Genomic DNA, 17475 nt, shown 5'->3' on the forward strand with positions numbered 1-17475 from the left:
ATCACAAGGCTTGAATTAGTCCTTGATTGACGTGTTAGCAACGATATTCCTCGGTAGCCATCTTGAATTGACTGAATTATCCATCGAAATTCACGCGACTTCTTGCTTTTACATTACTTCTAGAATACAGTCCTTTCACGTCATTACTTCAGAGTAGATGGCTTCCAAAATGGCGACACTGTCATCTCAAGGCTTGGGTTCGTCCTCGATTGACGTGTTAGCAATGATATTCCTTGGTCGGCCATCTTGGAGTGACCAAAATATCCACTGAAATCCAAGCAACTTAAATTGCTTTACTATAACAATACAATACCGTTCTTTCACGTCATTGCGTCATAGTAGATGGCTTAAAAATAGTGAGCTTGCCTCCTTGATTCTTTTGGTTGACTTGTTAAGCCTATAAAGTCGCGCTAACTTGGCTCAAAACATTAGCGACATTGAGATCAACCCAAAAAGCCCTAGTTTTGTCGAAAAGTCAAACTATTTTCACTGTGTCTTCTCACGAGTCCACTTGATCATAGTTTCTGGCGATCGGTACAGGAATATGAGTTTCGCGTACATGTCCTCTTCCAGGTCCAGTTCTCCGGTTTCTCGGACTAGAAAGATGTCCGTGCAGAGTTTGAGGATGCGGTCCACGTTCGGGAGCTCCTCAAACATGATGGTGTGTGAAATCCCGCTGAAAAACTCACGCACGAACTTCCCGATGACGAGGACCACTGAGGCGTACAGGCCCATGATACTGCAGAGGAAGAAACGGAAAGAGAACGGTGTTAAGTGTTTACAACAATGGAAAGAAACAATGTACACAAGTAAAATTACTCTACTTAAGTAAAATTTTTAGGTATTTGTACTTTACATAAGTGAATTTTACAGTGGATCCTTTTTACTTTTACTTCACTACATTTAAGAGCAGCGATCTGTACTTTCTACTCCGCTACATTTTTTTAAAAAAACTGGACTCAAAAGTAAAGTATTTTTTAAATGATTTCAGTGGTTGGTTTACCAGTTTTATGGTAATATCTGGACAAAAGGTTTTGAGTTCAAGTCTCGGCTTTGAGCAAACAAAAATATAACCATGAAATTCCACCGAACAGTGAAGGAATTGTTATTGTTATGAAAAAAATGTGCACAGTTCTTCATCAATATCACTACATTTAACACTTTAACAGTTTTCATAATCTATACTTTTTGCCCCTGTATCTTTACTTTTACTTAAGTAACAGAATAGAGTACTTCATCCACCACTGATCATTTATCCATTCATGTTTTATATATTTTACAGAACTGAGGCCTTGTTCAATTATGAGCCACATGGTAAACTGACTGTAGTTTTCATGTCTTAGTGGACCAAAATTTGTATTAGTCGACTATTTATTTTATTTAGATTTTATGGATTTTTATAGGAGAACAGCAGCAACAGCGAGTTGTATGTAGTGAGTTAGCTGAAGATTTGCTTGTTTACTTGGTTCCATGGGGGATGGGGGACTTTGCCTGGAATATTTCACAGTACTGGATTCCCACGCTTTTTCACTGACAAAATTTCAAAACTTTTCCATGGTTTTTCATGACCTAAAGTGAATTTTCCATGACTTTACGGCACCTACATGTGTAGACCTGATCAGACTTTTAGGGCTAAATATGAAATATTAACCCTTTCCACTCACCTTATGGTTTGGTATTATAGTTTTTAACATTCAAAATACTGTCAGTGCATTTATTGTTGTCTCGTTTAAACAAAAGGCGCAGACGTTCAGAAATAATCATAATAGCCTATTGATAACTTAACAGAATGCTGTAGTTATGTGAGAGAGATACTAAAATTCCATGACTTTTCCAAAACTTTCATTAAATTTACAAAATTCCAAGACTTTTACAGGCCTGGAAAATTACATTTTTAAATTTCCATGGGTTTTCCAGGATTTCTGTGACCGTGGGAACCCTGACAGTATGGCATTCAAATTATCCATTTCCATGGAGACAAACAGGTAACACCAAGATACAGGTCAGATCTGTGGAGAACCAGCACCACTCAAAGTAATAATGCATATTTTTCACTTGGCTGAATAAGAGAAAGCTATTTTAATGCCATACTGTGGGATATTCTAGGCTAAGCTATAACATTTCCATAGAGGCAAGCAGATGGCAGACCCCCCACACGAGAATTGGTCAATTTTATTTGTAAATGACAGGTGCCAACGAGCTTGTTTGTTTTACATGCATTACTGAAAAAACAAAAACAACAAATCTGACTGGACGTTCACATTTGGTTGGACTGGATTAGGACTAAACCAGGTCTAACACAGGACGGCACACTTCCTGATCTATAGCTAAAGTATCACAGTATCACATTCAGACTCACCCGTATCCAGCCAGGAAGCCCAGACTGGGGGGACTGACTTGGTCGCTGAACACGTAGACGTCCAGCCCAACGTCAAACTTCGTTTTTCTGTTGAGTGGCCCTGCTTCAGTCTGGCTCACGATCCACCACTCCTGGTTCTGCCCCGACTCGTTCTGACCACGCATCAATGTCACTGACAGGTTAAACATCTTTTTGTCTGAGGAGGAGAAAAAGACTCTTAAGATTAGCCACAATTCAAATCACCATGTTACATTTTTGTTTGGAAAATGCTAGACTCGCTGAAAACAACAGAATAACAACATGCGGTATAAGTTTGACTTTCGTTTTTGGTGCTCTGAGTGTCCCTCCACAGAGCGCTATCACAACACAATGCAGCGTGCAGTCTACCAATCTAACTACTGCATATTGAATCAGGTTTGTGAAGTTGTAGTGTGTTGTTTTGTTCCTGCTTTTGTATATTTATGGAGAATTATTGTGTGGGAGCAGGGGTGACGTAGGCTTTTTCTTTTCTTTTTTTTTTTTATTAAAGGGACAGTCTGGAATTTTTAACATAGGGTCTCATTTCCTAGTGAGCCAGAGTGTTGGAGACGTGTGGAGACACTTTTTTAAATATTCCATCCAGTCCTTGTATTTGCAGAGGTCGCTGGTGCTAGGCTAGTGTATGTCAATGGTCATAGTTATCCTGCCACTAAAAACAATAGAATAATTTCAGAAGTAAAACCAGCCTTGCATTTGAAGGATTAATGTCTGAGCAGCAGCAGTGAGTTGTACTTCCTGATAGAAAGCTTGGCAGCGGCGGACTGGTATATGAGAAAATAGTCCCTCAACATGTGACGAGTCATGAGATGCAAGGTTAGTTTAATTTCAAACATTATTCTATCAACACAGACATTCACATCGACAGTCTGGTGTAATAATAGATTTGTTTCGGGTGTTTTGTGGAGTGGGTAAGACTGTTTTTAGTGGCAGGATAACTATGGCCATTGACATGCACTAGCCTAGCGCCAGTGACCTCTGCAAATACAAGGACTGGATGGAATATTTAAAAAAGTGTCTCCACACGTCTCCAACACTCTGGCTCACAACGAAATCAGGTCCTATGTCCAAAATTTCGGACTGTCCCTTTAATTTTGTGAAGTTTTAAGACACCATATAGTGACAAACACAAGACACACACACAAAAACAAAACAGAAAACTAAAGACACAAACACTGCCACAAAATCTAAATAAATGAGCACAGACTGACACATGCGTTTGTGTTCACATATTAGACATCTGTAGCACTGTTGGTAAATTGATACCCGGGTGACCATCGACACCAAAACCAGTATCAAAAATGTGCACCCATCCCAACGTGCTGAAGAATAACTGGATCAGAACTCGCCATATAACCTCAAAAATATCCCCATCCACACCGGAAGAGGAAATGATATAATATGGTCTTGGGGCATGAGAAGATCAACTAGAACTTAGTCTGATAGCCAGAAACAAGAAGAGATTTAATAAAAGCCACCAAGCAGCCTTAATGTATCATTAATAATAACATATCCCAAGTTTTCTCTTTATATACTATATGTGACACAAATAAAAGCAGTATTTGCTTTTATTTATCGCATGCTAAATAAAAAAAAAAAACATTTACCCAAACCTTCATAGAGCTGCTCCACTGCTTTAGAGTCCGAGTCACTGGGCGCTCTGATGTAACGGGGAAACAGCTCCGGCAGCACTCTGAAAGACAAACACAAACCCAGAATTACATGGTTTATTGGAAATGTTTAAAATGAAGTATTAAATGAGTTGAAGATTTGTGTTTCTTGCACCGATTCTTCAAAATCAAGACTTTAATACATCAAATTAGAAAACACATGTTACGTCTCAACAATTACTCTTTAAATTACTCATGAAAGGTAAACTTGTGTCTGGTTCTTACACTTTCTTGTCGGTGGAGCTTTTCAGTAACTCGATGAGCTCCGTCTTGGTCTGAGGCTCCAGAGGCTTCACCAGTTTCCCCGACGCGATCTCCGACTTCGCTCCCAGACTCAGGTTTCTATCATTCACACAGAAAAAATTACGTAAACGACTGATAGTACACGTTCAAATTTCATTTACGAACAAGCCAAAGGTGAAACTGGACATTAAATATTACATGAGACATTAAGGAATTAAATCCTTCTCAAATTAAGTGGTAACAGTAATGTCTTGGGTTTGGACCTTGCTTGTTTTTACATTTATGATTAAGGGCCACATTTTGTTAAGATTTGGACATAACCCTCACTTGTATATTTCAGTATTTATGTGTATTTATGACCCAGCAAAGCTCTCTACCTCGTTTTGCCCTCATTTACTCAAAAAATGCATTGATTAAAGGTGCATTCTGTAACTTTTTAGTTGGGGGTTTGTGACCTGCTTGTTTCTATGGTCATTTCTCTACCGGGAAAGTTCTACAGTGTGACATGAAACACTTCTTCTTTACATTTATTCAGTTACAGGTGGTTTTATAGCTCAAAAATACCTAGAAAAACAGGCATTCTGACTGTGAGTGGGGTCGCCTTTCCACAGATCTGACATGTAACTTCATCTGGTTTGGTCTCCATGAAGATAGAACGGTTTAATACCACACTGTGAAATATTCCAGACCAAGAAAGCAATAACATCTCCATGAAGAAAAGCATTTAACGGACCCTCCACAAGAAAAATTTGAGAACACACCTTTATCTGTGCCAATTAAGCAATACATGAGATCAACTTTGGTTTAGTTTAAATTTCACTAAAAAAAGAATAATATGCCCAAGAAAAAAGATTTAAAGAATAATTTTTAATCCATTATACTTTGTATCTTTTTTTTTTCCTATTGTGCATGAAAACAAACAAAAAAGTATGATCTAATTATTGGGTTATCTAATTCTTCTAGTTGTTTTTACAGATCATGTCAAAGTTCCCAGTGATAGTTTCTTAAGTGTTGGTTTATTGTAGCAGTAATACAATACAACGACTAATAAGGCTGGGTATCATTAAGAAGTTGCCGATACCTCGATACATAGGCCACGATACGATACATATCTCATTACAGTGGTCTTTTGATTCGATACGATATATTTCAAATCGATTGAGTACGTTTCAGTCAAATATAAAGGCTAAATCATGGCTGTGATACTAAAAGTCTTTGTTAAACTGCTTCTTGTGCAAAGTTAATATGAAACACAAACATTTTAATCATCAAAACAGTGAAAATGTCAAACATGTTGCATAAACGTGTTTCTTTCTTCTAAACAAGCAACAAAACTGTAGCTGTAACAAAACAATTTAGTAAAATATACCAAAAAATCCTCTTGGCGATACATCGATACAGCAGTCCCCAATACTGATACTGTATCATCACATCAAACGATATGATATATCGATATTTCGATATTCTTGCACACCCCTAATGACTAATGTAATGGAAAAGCTGGCCTGCTGCCCTGTATCTCTGCACAGAGTGACTAGACTCCCTTTTTACCCGGGACAGTCACAGTTTTGAGCCCTGTGTCCCCTGTCCCAGCAGATTTATCCAAAACCAGTGATTTGTCCCAATTTTATAAAAGAACTGTCCCAGGTGTCCCTATTTTTGACCAATTTGATACCTGCCAACAGTGTTGGCAGAGGCATAAATTGTAATTTGTTTCAGTAAAATACAGAAAAGATGCTTAAAAATGATCAAAACACAAAGAAAATGTGACTATACTGACTCACACTTTAGTCACAAATGGTCTCTGCTTAACAATTTTCCTTAAGTACGCACTCATTTTACAATTTTATTATTACCAACCACCGAAAAAACAGGGATGTACCAGTGTTTTATTTTGAAAATCTGGTCAACCTACCTCTGCACAGACCAGGACACGGTGATGGGGAAATCTTCGTTAGATTCTAACATCTCGATGAGGTTTTTGCGACTCGGGGGGCTGATGGTCCACAGAGAGTTTGAACTGCCTTTGAGCTCAGCAATGATCAGGTCCTCATGCGTGTAGCTCTCCAGCCACTGCAGCGCCTCCTACAGGACACAAACGAACACACGACACTCAATGTTATCAAGGCCAAAGAAAATAGATTCTTTAGTGTTATCATGATACTGAAATTTCAAATGCAAATTATATAGTAAGAAATAGACTGGATACTCAATAGCAAATCCAATACCATGATGAAAATAAAGAATGCTATGTACTTTTATACTTTTATAGATGTGACCTTATATCTGTGTAAACCCAGAGTCTTCCAGGTAGGTTCCATAGTGGTCCATGGGCGTATACACGTCTATGTGCTCTTGTATTTGTTCTGATAGCTATTCAGGAAAGGTTCATTTCTGAATGTGATTTTTAAGTATCGCTACCTGCTCAAATTAGTATCTAGTTTCGAAACTACATCCGGACAAAATTTAAGATATACTCAGGGGTGTAGTGGGCATGGTACGCGGGGGTACGCCGTACACCCACTTGTCCCGACGTGAGATATAAAAAATAACAAATATAAAACAGCTACAACTTAAATGTCAAAAACAGAGCTACTGGCAATGAAAACAACCTGCATAGACTCATGATATCTGCAGTACTGTCCTATAGTGACCTGAATCAGGACTGAACCAGGACTGAACCAGGACTGACGCAGAGGTCTGCGCCCTACAAAGCTAAGCGTAGCTATCACCCTATCCGCACTTTGTGGACACTCTACTCCATGGGCTGAGGTTTCTCTTTCTCTCTTTCTCTCTCAAGTCTAAGATGAGTCCTAGATGAGTCCTAGTTTAGTTTAGTCCTGGTTTAGTCCTGGTTTAGTCCTAGTTTAGTCCTGGTTTAGTCCTGGTTTAGTCCTGATTTAGTCTTGGTTTAGTCCTGGTTTAGTCCTGGTTTAGTCTTGGTTTAGTCCTGGTTTAATCCTGGTTCAGTCACAAATCAGCTATGCAGAAGAGGAAGCGGCGCTCCGTTTACCTCCGGAGGTCGCAGAGTTGCTCAGAAGTGACACTGAGAATGAAGAATTCAGTGGATTTAGTGATTTGGAGTGAGATGGAGAGTTTGTTAAACTTGTTCTGTTCTGTTGTTTACGCTATAGTTATCTGAAGAACTTTTCATATGTGACGTTAACATACCAGACGCCTATTCAGCCCTCAGGTCTCTTTTCTATTGTTATTACTATAACTTGCCTTTCAAGATGAAATGTCGGTTCCTGGTCTCTGATTTTATATAATAAATTTCCCCCCAAAAGTGCGACTTATAGTCCGGTGTGACTTATATGTTTTTTTCTTCTTCATTACACATTTTTTGGCTGGTGCAACTTGTACTCCGGAGTGACTTATAGTCTGAAAAATATGGTATAAAAATAACTGGGTAGTCTTTTTTTTTTATTAATTAGAATTTTAATAGATTATTTATTTTATTTTATTTTATTTTATTTAAGTGAAAAGTGAGTAGCTTTGAAACTCATGGCCAGACATGCTCAATTTGGGTAAATATTTGAAATAAATACATTTCAAGTATTGTAATTAATTTAACAATAATATTACACAAATGTCTCCATATACGTACATCTTTTCCCAGGTATTTCCTCACAAACTGGTCGAACTCGGTTGTTGACACATTCTGGAGCTGTTTCTGCTGAGCGCTCATGGTGAAAATGGGCTGAAAAAACAGATAGAATTGAACACGTGTGATTAATTGTACAGCCCTACGTTTATTACAAAACCAGAATTTGTATTTATATTATTGAGCACCTGAAATCCTGCCAGTGTGATCTCGAAGGACACGTCTTGCGGCGGGTTGACGACCCCGGCCACAGATTTGACGAGGGACATGAAGAGCAGAGGAAACCACACGATGCAGATGAGCAGGACGACGATCATCCCGCCCATCCCGTACTTCACCACCTTCTTCTTCTTCTGCCCTCGAGGCTGTGGGTACCTCTGCATCGTGACAACAACAAACACAGGTCAGCTGAGTACGTTTGAACGCGAATTTACCCAAAGAACACGTTATCTGATTCACATTTATACAGGACTTAAAAAAAAAAACAGGCTAAAGGGACACCATTTCCAAGTTTGTCTTTGTAATATTTTTCTTTGCAATATTAACACATATATAGAGGAACCCTTATGTAACAGATAATACTCCCTACAACTGTACAACAACTCACCCTTATGTAACAGATAATACTCCCTACAACTGTACAACAACTCACCCTTATGTAACAGATAATACTCCCTACAACTGTACAACAACTCACCCTTATGTAACAGATAATACTCCCTACAACTGTACAACAACTCGCCCTTATGTAACAGATAATACTCCCTACAACTGTACAACAACTCACCCTTATGTAACAGATAATACTCCCTACAACTGTACAACAACTCACCCTTATGTAACAGATAATACTCCCTACAACTGTACAACAACTCGCCCTTATGTAACAGATAATACTCCCTACAACTGTACAACAAATCACCCTTATGTAACAGATAATACTCCCTACAACTGTACAACAAATCACCCTTATGTAACAGATAATACTCCCTACAACTGTACAACAACTCGCCCTTATGTAACAGATAATACTCCCTACAACTGTACAACAACTCGCCCTTATGTAACAGATAATACTCCCTACAACTGTACAACAACTCGCCCTTATGTAACAGATAATACTCCCCACGACTGTACAACTCACCCCTATGTCACAGATAATACTCCCCACGACTGCACAACAACTCACCCTTACATAACAGATAATACTCCCTACAACTGTACAACAACTCACCCCTATGTCACAGATAATACTCCCATGACTGCACAACAACTCACCCTTACATAACGGAAAATACTCCCTACAACTGTACAACAACTCTATAATCTCTTGTATAAAGCTGGGATTTTATATTTTATTACTTATCTTTCCATTTTATTTTGGCTTGTACATTTACATTTATATAATTATGTCTTATTTGACAACTGTCTTTTGCTTTCTTTTTTTGCGACTTATTTAGAATTTATTATTACCTTTTTTTTTTTTTTTTTTTGTACTCTTTGTTATTATATTATATTGTGATGTATGAGCTGTCCAAATAATTTCCCTTGTGGATCAATAAAGTTTGTCTAAGTCTAAGTCTAAAATATCTAACGTTTATTTTGGATGTGTTTTTTATTTATTTAATTTTGTCTTTTTTTTTTTTTTTATCTAAACAATTATGTAATGGAACGGTAAAATTTTTTACTGGATTGAGAATAAAAACACAAAAACTAGGGACCTTTTAGTTTCCATTTTCTTCAATTAAGACAATGAATAAAAAATCTCAGGCTCTAAGCTTTTTGTGCATATGCATTTTTTTCAGTCTTGGAAAATGTATATTATTCAAAAAGAAGACAAAAATAACCTTCTGAATATAGCTTTAAGCTGCATTGATCAGCTCGCACCGGCTCCACAATATTAAACCATCACACTGTGGATTGGCCCTCATCCGCTCCACAATATTACACCGTCACACTGGCTCTGCCGCTTTTTGTTACGACAATAATGTCCTATTTTTGCATTATATTTTTATAGGTTTGCCTCAAGCATGAGTTGCTAAACGGACTCATCATCCACCTGTAAAGTTCTTGTTTTATGTGCACATTTCACTTTACCAGTACAATATTTGACTTGTACTTATTTGTGTGCGGGACCATTGAGCGTTTGTCCACTGTTCGAATCCCACTCTTGACATTAACATCATTGGTTGAGCAGTCAGATTCAGTGACACACAGGTTGGTGGTGTGATTCCAGCTTCTACAGATAAATAATGTCGTTGTGTCCTTGGGCAAGACATTTAACCCACTTCACCCCAATGTTGGCGTACACTGGTGTATGAATGTCTCTTTGAAAGGGTGAGTGGTTTCTTGCCGTAAAGCGCTCTGAGTACTTTGAAGGTGGAAAAGTGCTACTTAAAGGTTGTATAGAGGATTTTTTAAGGGAAGAGAAAAACAGCGACAGTCCTTTTTCAAATGTTGTGCAAGCGTGACACCACCTCCCTCCTCCACCGCTCCCTAGAAACATCTCCTCCCGCCTCCTTACTCTAGAAATCACGCTTGTTTACAGGCAGTGCGTGTTCAGAATTACTGCTGAAGTGACCTGTCTAGAAATAACTTAGCGACCGGCGTGTCAGTTTTTAGACCCTTCGTCTGCTTCAGTTGCGCAATCGCTGGAAGAAATCTCCAAGAATCACCTCAGTTTGGCTTTGCTCCTTTTCTCCTTCTCCTTGTCTTTCAGCGAACTCAAAAACCGACTTTCTTTTGTGGCGAACTGGTTGTGGATTCTCATCCGCCATCGCAACAAACTTTGTGCGAAATGTGAGGAAGCTAGAGTTTTAAAAATCCTCTAAGAACCGCTGCATAAACCACGTAATCCCCGCACGCCGACAAGTCAGTTACACTAGAAATGTAGGGAGCTTGATTTACAACCTCACACCTGACGTTTATCTGGCCCCCTATGTCCAGGGTTGATGAATTTTCATTCTTTTTTTTGGTCATCATAATTACAAGGCTGCTCTGTAATGGTATTTTAAACTTTCATTGACAATTTGAAACAAAAAAAATCCTCCATACAGCCAGAAATGTGATAATCTACCATTTACCATTAATTTGCTTTACGAGTGTTTGTATGAGGGTGAACGCTCTGCACAACTTTATCATGTTCACAGGCCCTTAATTCTAAATAAACACCTTTTCAGACTCCCTCCAGCACTTGAGGATGAAGATGTGAGCGTAGATGTCCTCCACACAGATCCAGCTGGAGAGGGAGAGCGACGTGTCTGTCCAAACCCAGTCCATCACGGCACGCAGCTCGGTCAGGAACGGAACCATGCGGAAACTAAACACGACATACACAAAATATACAGTTAAATAAAGGAATAGTTCAAGTTTATAGATCGTGTTTACAGACCCGTGTGTGTTGTCTGCATCTAACTACAGAACTGTTTATTGTCTGTGAACCAGGAGGTGCGATATTAGCATAACAGTTGATGGCACAAAAGCTGCTCTGGTTTCTGAAAAGCGCTTATAAACTCACTGAGGCTAGGAATGTGTCAGGAAAGTGAGAAAAGCTGACAATAACAATACACTAGTTCAGTTTTTTCACATTTTTAAGAGTAAAAATCAGCTACAGCGTTTAAATACAAAACCAAGTGAATGTAATAGGCTCTGAAAATGTACTGGAACTATTTATTTTAGTTGATGAACCCATAGCCCAAACAAAAATATTCAGAGGAAGTATCAAGGGGTAGACTGACGGCGGCCTTGCTCCTCGTATAAACTTTACAAGAAAGTTAGTCCAGTTCATGAGGTAATACCCCTCTTCCTCCCTTTCCTCCTCTCTGCTCATCCTGCTCTCCTCCTCCTCCTCCTCTTCCTCCTCTAGCCTCGGGTCTGTTTGTTCAGCTGGAGCAGTGATAGCGTCAGCATGGCTCACCCCTGGAACAGGAAGAGGTTGACATAGTTGTAGCTCTTGGTGAGGAAGTTGCCGAGGACACGGGTGGGGTAGCCGCATCGGATCTGGTACGCCGAGAGCCCGAAGTAAATGCACTTAACGAAGTACCACATCTGAGCCACGCGGTTTTCACTGAAGCGCCTGAAGAAGACAGAAAAGACAGCGGTTATTATTAGATGGGTGTAAACAAATCCTAGCACAATAAAACATGTATAATTTAGAAATCTGAAAAGAAACGTTTAGATCTAAATCCGCAAATGGGAACGCACAAAATGACTTCTTCTGCTGGCACACTGAGAAGTCAAGTAGTAAAGAAAAGCAGTAAATAGCCTGATAAATTGGGCAAAGATGAAAAGCTAAAAGGTTGAATTGCATCTTAGGCTACGTTCACACTGCAGGCCTTAATGCTCAATTTGGATTTTTTTCTGAAATCTGATTATTTTGCGAGGTCGTTCACATTTCCAATTAAATGCAACTTGTATGAGATCTCCAGTGTGAACTTTAAACACCCTAAAAGTGTCCAGCAGGAGCCTAAACTCTGGGCTTGTCTCCCAAAATATGGTCCAGTTCTTGGTAAAAATGGACAGGTTACACGGCCACTTCGTTTGTTTGAGTCTTTAGCCTCCTTGTATTTGGCTCGCAGCCTCTTTATTTTTCGTTGACATTGGAGCCAGGACTGCCTGCTTGAACATTTCTTTGGCAATCATTTCAAAAACCGCCCAGTTCCAAAAAGAACCCGTCTGAACATAGGCTACGTTCAGACTGCAGCCTGAAGTGACCCAAATCTGATTTTTTCGCCCCTATGCGACCTGTATCTGATCTTTTAATGACAGTCTGAACGACACAGATCCAATTTTTTTCAAATGTGACCCAGGCCACTTGGATATGTGCTCCTAAAACCGATACATATCTGATCTTTTGACATGTGACTTCAGTCTGAACGGCCAGGTCACATTCATACCACCCACACGTCAGGCTCGGAGTCTTCGTCAATGGAGGGAAAGCGAGGTTAGTGAGTTTATTAATATTTGGGGGGATCGCTGTATTCAGGACAAATTGGAGGGGTATTATCAGAACCGGGGTTTTTTTGAAACGATTGCCAAAGAAATGGCACAGAGGGTCCTGGCTCCAATGTCAATGAAAAATAAAGAGCCTGTGAGTCAAATACAAGGAGGCTAAAGACTCAAATAAACGAAGCAGCCATGGACGTGTAACTTGTCAATTTACGAAGAATTGGACCATATTTTGAGAGACAAGCCCAGCGTTTAGGCGACTTCCAGAAACACTGAGCACACTCGCTGCGTCGTTTCCTCCGATGCACACGTGGGACACTTTTGGGGCGTTAAAAGTTCACACCGGAGATCACATAAAAGTCGCATTTAACTGGAAATGTGAACGACCTCGCAAAAAAATTGGATTTCACAGAAAAATCTGAATTGAGAATTAAGAGATAGATTTAATGCTGTCAAAGTGAATCCATTTTGAGATACTTGCCCTGGTGTATAGACAGAGATCCCTTGTCTTGAATAAAACCAATAAACATAGCTCCAGGTTTTTTATTTTAACAAACAGCAAAGTAATGGCAGCATAAAAGCAAAACAGTAATTCACTTTGCACAACATCTTTTGGAAAAGTCTCCACTGATTGTTCTGCGAGCTCTTACTTATCGGTGACTCCAGGCAGAATGAAGAACATCCAGAAGTGAATCCCAAACACGAGGATGACCTGGAATATGACCTTTCCCATGACGGACTTCCTCAGGTACAGGGCCCGGTCCACCACCATGGTCCCAAACTGGATCAGAACCATCACCAGGAACGGACCTGGAACCTGGTCTTCAGACAGGGACGAGGTGATGTCTGCGGCTGAGTGTTTCTGAAATAAGAAAAAAGGTTGTAAAATGTGTAAAGAAGGTCATGATCTCATTTGTGATTATGTGAGCGTATATACTGTATACAGTCTATGCACTTTTCATCCTTCTCCTTTTTTGTTTGTTTTTGCTTGTTTATAGAACAAAATCAGATGGACAACTGTGGAACCTACCTGGACCACTGAGGGATTACACAGATATAAGACCACATGGGAATGTAAAGAAAGGACTATGATTTAACGCTGAAAATCACATTCTGTTTCTAATATCTAAGTTTGAGTCCTTCAAGAAGAGTTTTTTTTATCGTGACAACACTACTTCAGACTTCCTTCAGTATCTTTTTATTCATGTCAACAGTCCATTTCTGCAAACCGGATGAGAAAATATTACATACAAACAATACAATCTTCCATATTTCTTTGCAAAAAATGAAACAAATCCAGATTTACACTGACAACGGACAATGTTTTTTCACAGCTCCACCAAAGCAGACTCTTCTAGCCATAGGCGTCGATCAGAGGAGGGGACTTACAAGTCATGACTTGGACTCAAGTCAGACTTGAGTCACTATTTTTAAGACTTGAGACTTCACTTGATAAAACTGACTAACTTGAAGGTCAGTGACTTGGGACTTGACTCAGACTTGAGGCCTGTGACTTGAGAAGACTTGAGAAGCACTTTTAAATCTGAATTCTTTCTATTCTGACTGTACTGATTCACACTAAGATCTTGTGAAAACATTTAAAAGGGAAAAATTTACTAAATTAAATTCTACAACTCTTAAATACTCTATAAATACTCATATATAAATATACTATGGTTTTTAAGTACAATTTAGTTTAAAAATAATATACGTTGCAAAAATGTAAGCTACTTTATTTTAAAGACTTGAAATGACTTGAAGCTCAAAGAAGACGACTTGGACTTGACTTGGACTTATGGGCCAGTGACTCGAGACTCAACCTGAACTTGCCTGTCTTGGGACTTGACTCGGACTTGAGGTCAAAGACTTGAGGTCAAAGACTTGAGACTTCCTTGAGACTTGCAAAACAATGACTTGATCCCAGCTCTGGCCACGATCTCACAAGGCAAATCTCCAAGTACCCACCGGAATTTTCCCTGATCTTAAATTGAGCATATTTTTCAGAGTACTTTTGGTCTGATCTGAGGACTCTGGTTCTCCTCGTGTGATAACAGTTACATCCTCACCTGACATGTCTGTTTAGGACATTAAGCGCAAGGACACCAGAGACAGTGAGACGATGATGTGAGGAAGTCCACCGCAATACAGAAGGAGAACTCACGAGAAACACGCGGAAAAAACTGAAACGTGTATGTGTGTGTCGAGAGCGAGAGCACTGAGTAATTGAAAAAAACAAAATTCGGAAACTAAGCTTCAAGCCGAACTTACCCCAAAAGCCCAGAACCCAAAGACGATGATGATGAAGTCCACAGTGTCTGCCAGAAACATCATGACGTAGACATCTGTGACGGCGCTGTACTCCGGGTGGATCAGGTTATAGAAGAACTGCTTCATGGGCAGGTAGATCTCCAGAAACCTGCAAAACAACACAGATTCAAGAGGAAGTATTACACTTCTATGGGGTTTTAATTATTAACACATGACAAATTTAGATCACCATGTTACCTTAATTTGAGAATATACTATATTTGCTGAAAACAACATAGTAACACAAAAGTGGAGTCGCATCTTCACTTTTTATTTCGCGTTTAGAGGAAATCTGCGTGCATATGGTGACGCAAAAGTGTGTGGAATTCGATTGTGTATGTTTGTACTTAAAGCAACAAGAGCATCTTTGGACATACGTAAGTTTTCGCACCACGCATTTTCATCAGCTAAGCGTTTTCATCCACAAAGTTGTCCCACCATCGATTAGTTCTCCAGGTCTCGTCCATAACCGTCTGTCTCGCCTTCGACAAACTGCTGCATCCAGAATTTGACAGAGGTGATTGCAGATCCTTCTCTGTTCACTAATAGTATCTCTGCATATTCTGTACATCTGTTGGGATGCCTCCTGTAAGTTTTGTTTGTTTGAAGGTCCGATGCATGGAAATGATCCGACATGTTTGTTTCTGTGTACTGTATGTATGTGACGTAAACACGTGCACGACGTGAGCAGATCTGACCAGAGTTTTGCATCTTGGGCAGTGCAGACGGAAAAGCTACAGCAAAGCGTATTCAACTTTTCCACTCTGGAGGGCGGTTTCAGATTTTTTGCACTTTTAAGCCCCAAAAACTCCATCCCTGTCTTAATGAAAGGCACTTCATTTAATGTCCTCAAGGAATAATAAAATACGTTGTCCATTTTATCTTTATTTAAGCAACTGTCTTAAAGTAAGTCCAGTCTGAAGTACATAAATAAAGTGTATTATTGATAAACATTTCAATTCTTTTGGCATCCGTTTTACAATCAGTATACCCGACTATTTATCTGTTTAAGTGTTACTTGCCTGCCTAGTCAAAAGTTTACACCACAAAAAGTAACATCTAAGTAAATAAAAATGACTCAAATTAAGGAGATTAATCTTGATTTGAGTAGATTTCACTATCAATGGATTAAAGGTGCATTATGTAACTTTTTGGTTGGGGGTTGGTTCTTCATTTGTCTGCCTAGAATGTTCCACAGTGTGACATTAAACACCTCTACCTTACATTTATTAAATTATAGGTGGTTTAATAGCTCAAAAATACCAAGAAAAACAGGCATTCTGACTGTGAGCGGGGTCGCCTCTCCACAGATCTGACCTGTAGCTTGGTCTGGTTTGGTCTCATGAAGATACAAAGGTTTAATACAATACATTTTAAGTACAAAGAGCTATTTTTTTTTATCTTCAGTGTAACTCGGTATGTTTTCCGATTTGAACTATAAAAAAGACTTGAGAATTTTACTCAAATCGTTAAAACATGTTCTTAATTCAAGTCATTTTAACTGAGCAAGATTTTAGTTTTTGTAGAGAAGCTCGTACCTCCTGATCATGAATCCTTTGCCCTTGTACAGTTGTTCCTTTAGTTTCTCCAGGACCATCTCTTTGCGAGTTTTCATCCGAACACTGGCCTCACTGCCCTCTCTGTGGCTGCTGTGGCGAGACGTGGAACTTCCTGTGGAAACAATTAACATGTTTAAGAGTTAACGAAGCGCAGACAGATGCTAATGGACTGAGGAGGAGAAGGAGGAGGAGGGCAGACGGTACAGCTCAATTCAGGTCAATGACGTTTACAAAAGATAATTACTGAATGTGAGGAATTTTACACGACTTTAGGAAGCAGTTCATATAATTCACAATTCAGAAAAAAAGTATATAGCAAACATTATATACATGCATATTTCCTCTTTCTAACAAATTGCCGTAGAATGTAATGCCAAGAAAATTAGACATTTTTCTGTCAGTGAAAGCAATGAATGTTTGAGGTTTGATTTGACCTTATATACACACATGTTGTAAAGGACAGTGCAAATTGTAGTTATGCAGTAAAATGTTGTATTCAAGTTACTAAAATAAGTCATTAAGCCACTTTCTAGTTTTAATTTATGTTGTTTGTGATAATGTCGTAGTACTCGAGACATGTCTTGGCCTTGAGAACGACCTCGAGACTGCTTTTTACGGTCTTGGTCTCGTTTTGGACTCGAGTGCATTTGGACTCGGTCTTGTCTCTGTCTTGTTTCGGTCTTGAAGGTGCTTGGTCTCGGACTTGAGGTCTGACACTCGACGAGTGCGATCGTATTTTATTACAGCGGG

At 39.2% G+C, this 17475-nt stretch overlaps 1 protein-coding gene across 1 annotated transcript in view; it reads right to left on the reverse strand.

Moving 5' to 3' along the window:
* Positions 1 to 371: 371 nt before the first annotated feature.
* LOC110174909 (piezo-type mechanosensitive ion channel component 2) overlaps positions 372 to 17475 on the reverse strand; it is a 238212-nt gene continuing 221108 nt past the window's right edge. Inside the window, 12 exon segments of the mRNA XM_055152112.1 lie at positions 372 to 739; positions 2360 to 2555; positions 4009 to 4088; positions 4291 to 4407; positions 6224 to 6393; positions 7916 to 8008; positions 8101 to 8289; positions 11084 to 11231; positions 11829 to 11987; positions 13510 to 13721; positions 15128 to 15275; positions 16705 to 16837. Of these exon segments, the coding sequence (XP_055008087.1) occupies positions 487 to 739; positions 2360 to 2555; positions 4009 to 4088; positions 4291 to 4407; positions 6224 to 6393; positions 7916 to 8008; positions 8101 to 8289; positions 11084 to 11231; positions 11829 to 11987; positions 13510 to 13721; positions 15128 to 15275; positions 16705 to 16837 (1898 nt within the window). The 3' untranslated portion in view covers positions 372 to 486.

This window comes from Boleophthalmus pectinirostris, unplaced genomic scaffold (assembly GCF_026225935.1).
Source record: "Boleophthalmus pectinirostris isolate CB_2022bp ecotype Guang Dong unplaced genomic scaffold, ASM2622593v1 HiC_scaffold_16, whole genome shotgun sequence".
NCBI lineage: Eukaryota > Metazoa > Chordata > Actinopteri > Gobiiformes > Gobiidae > Boleophthalmus > Boleophthalmus pectinirostris.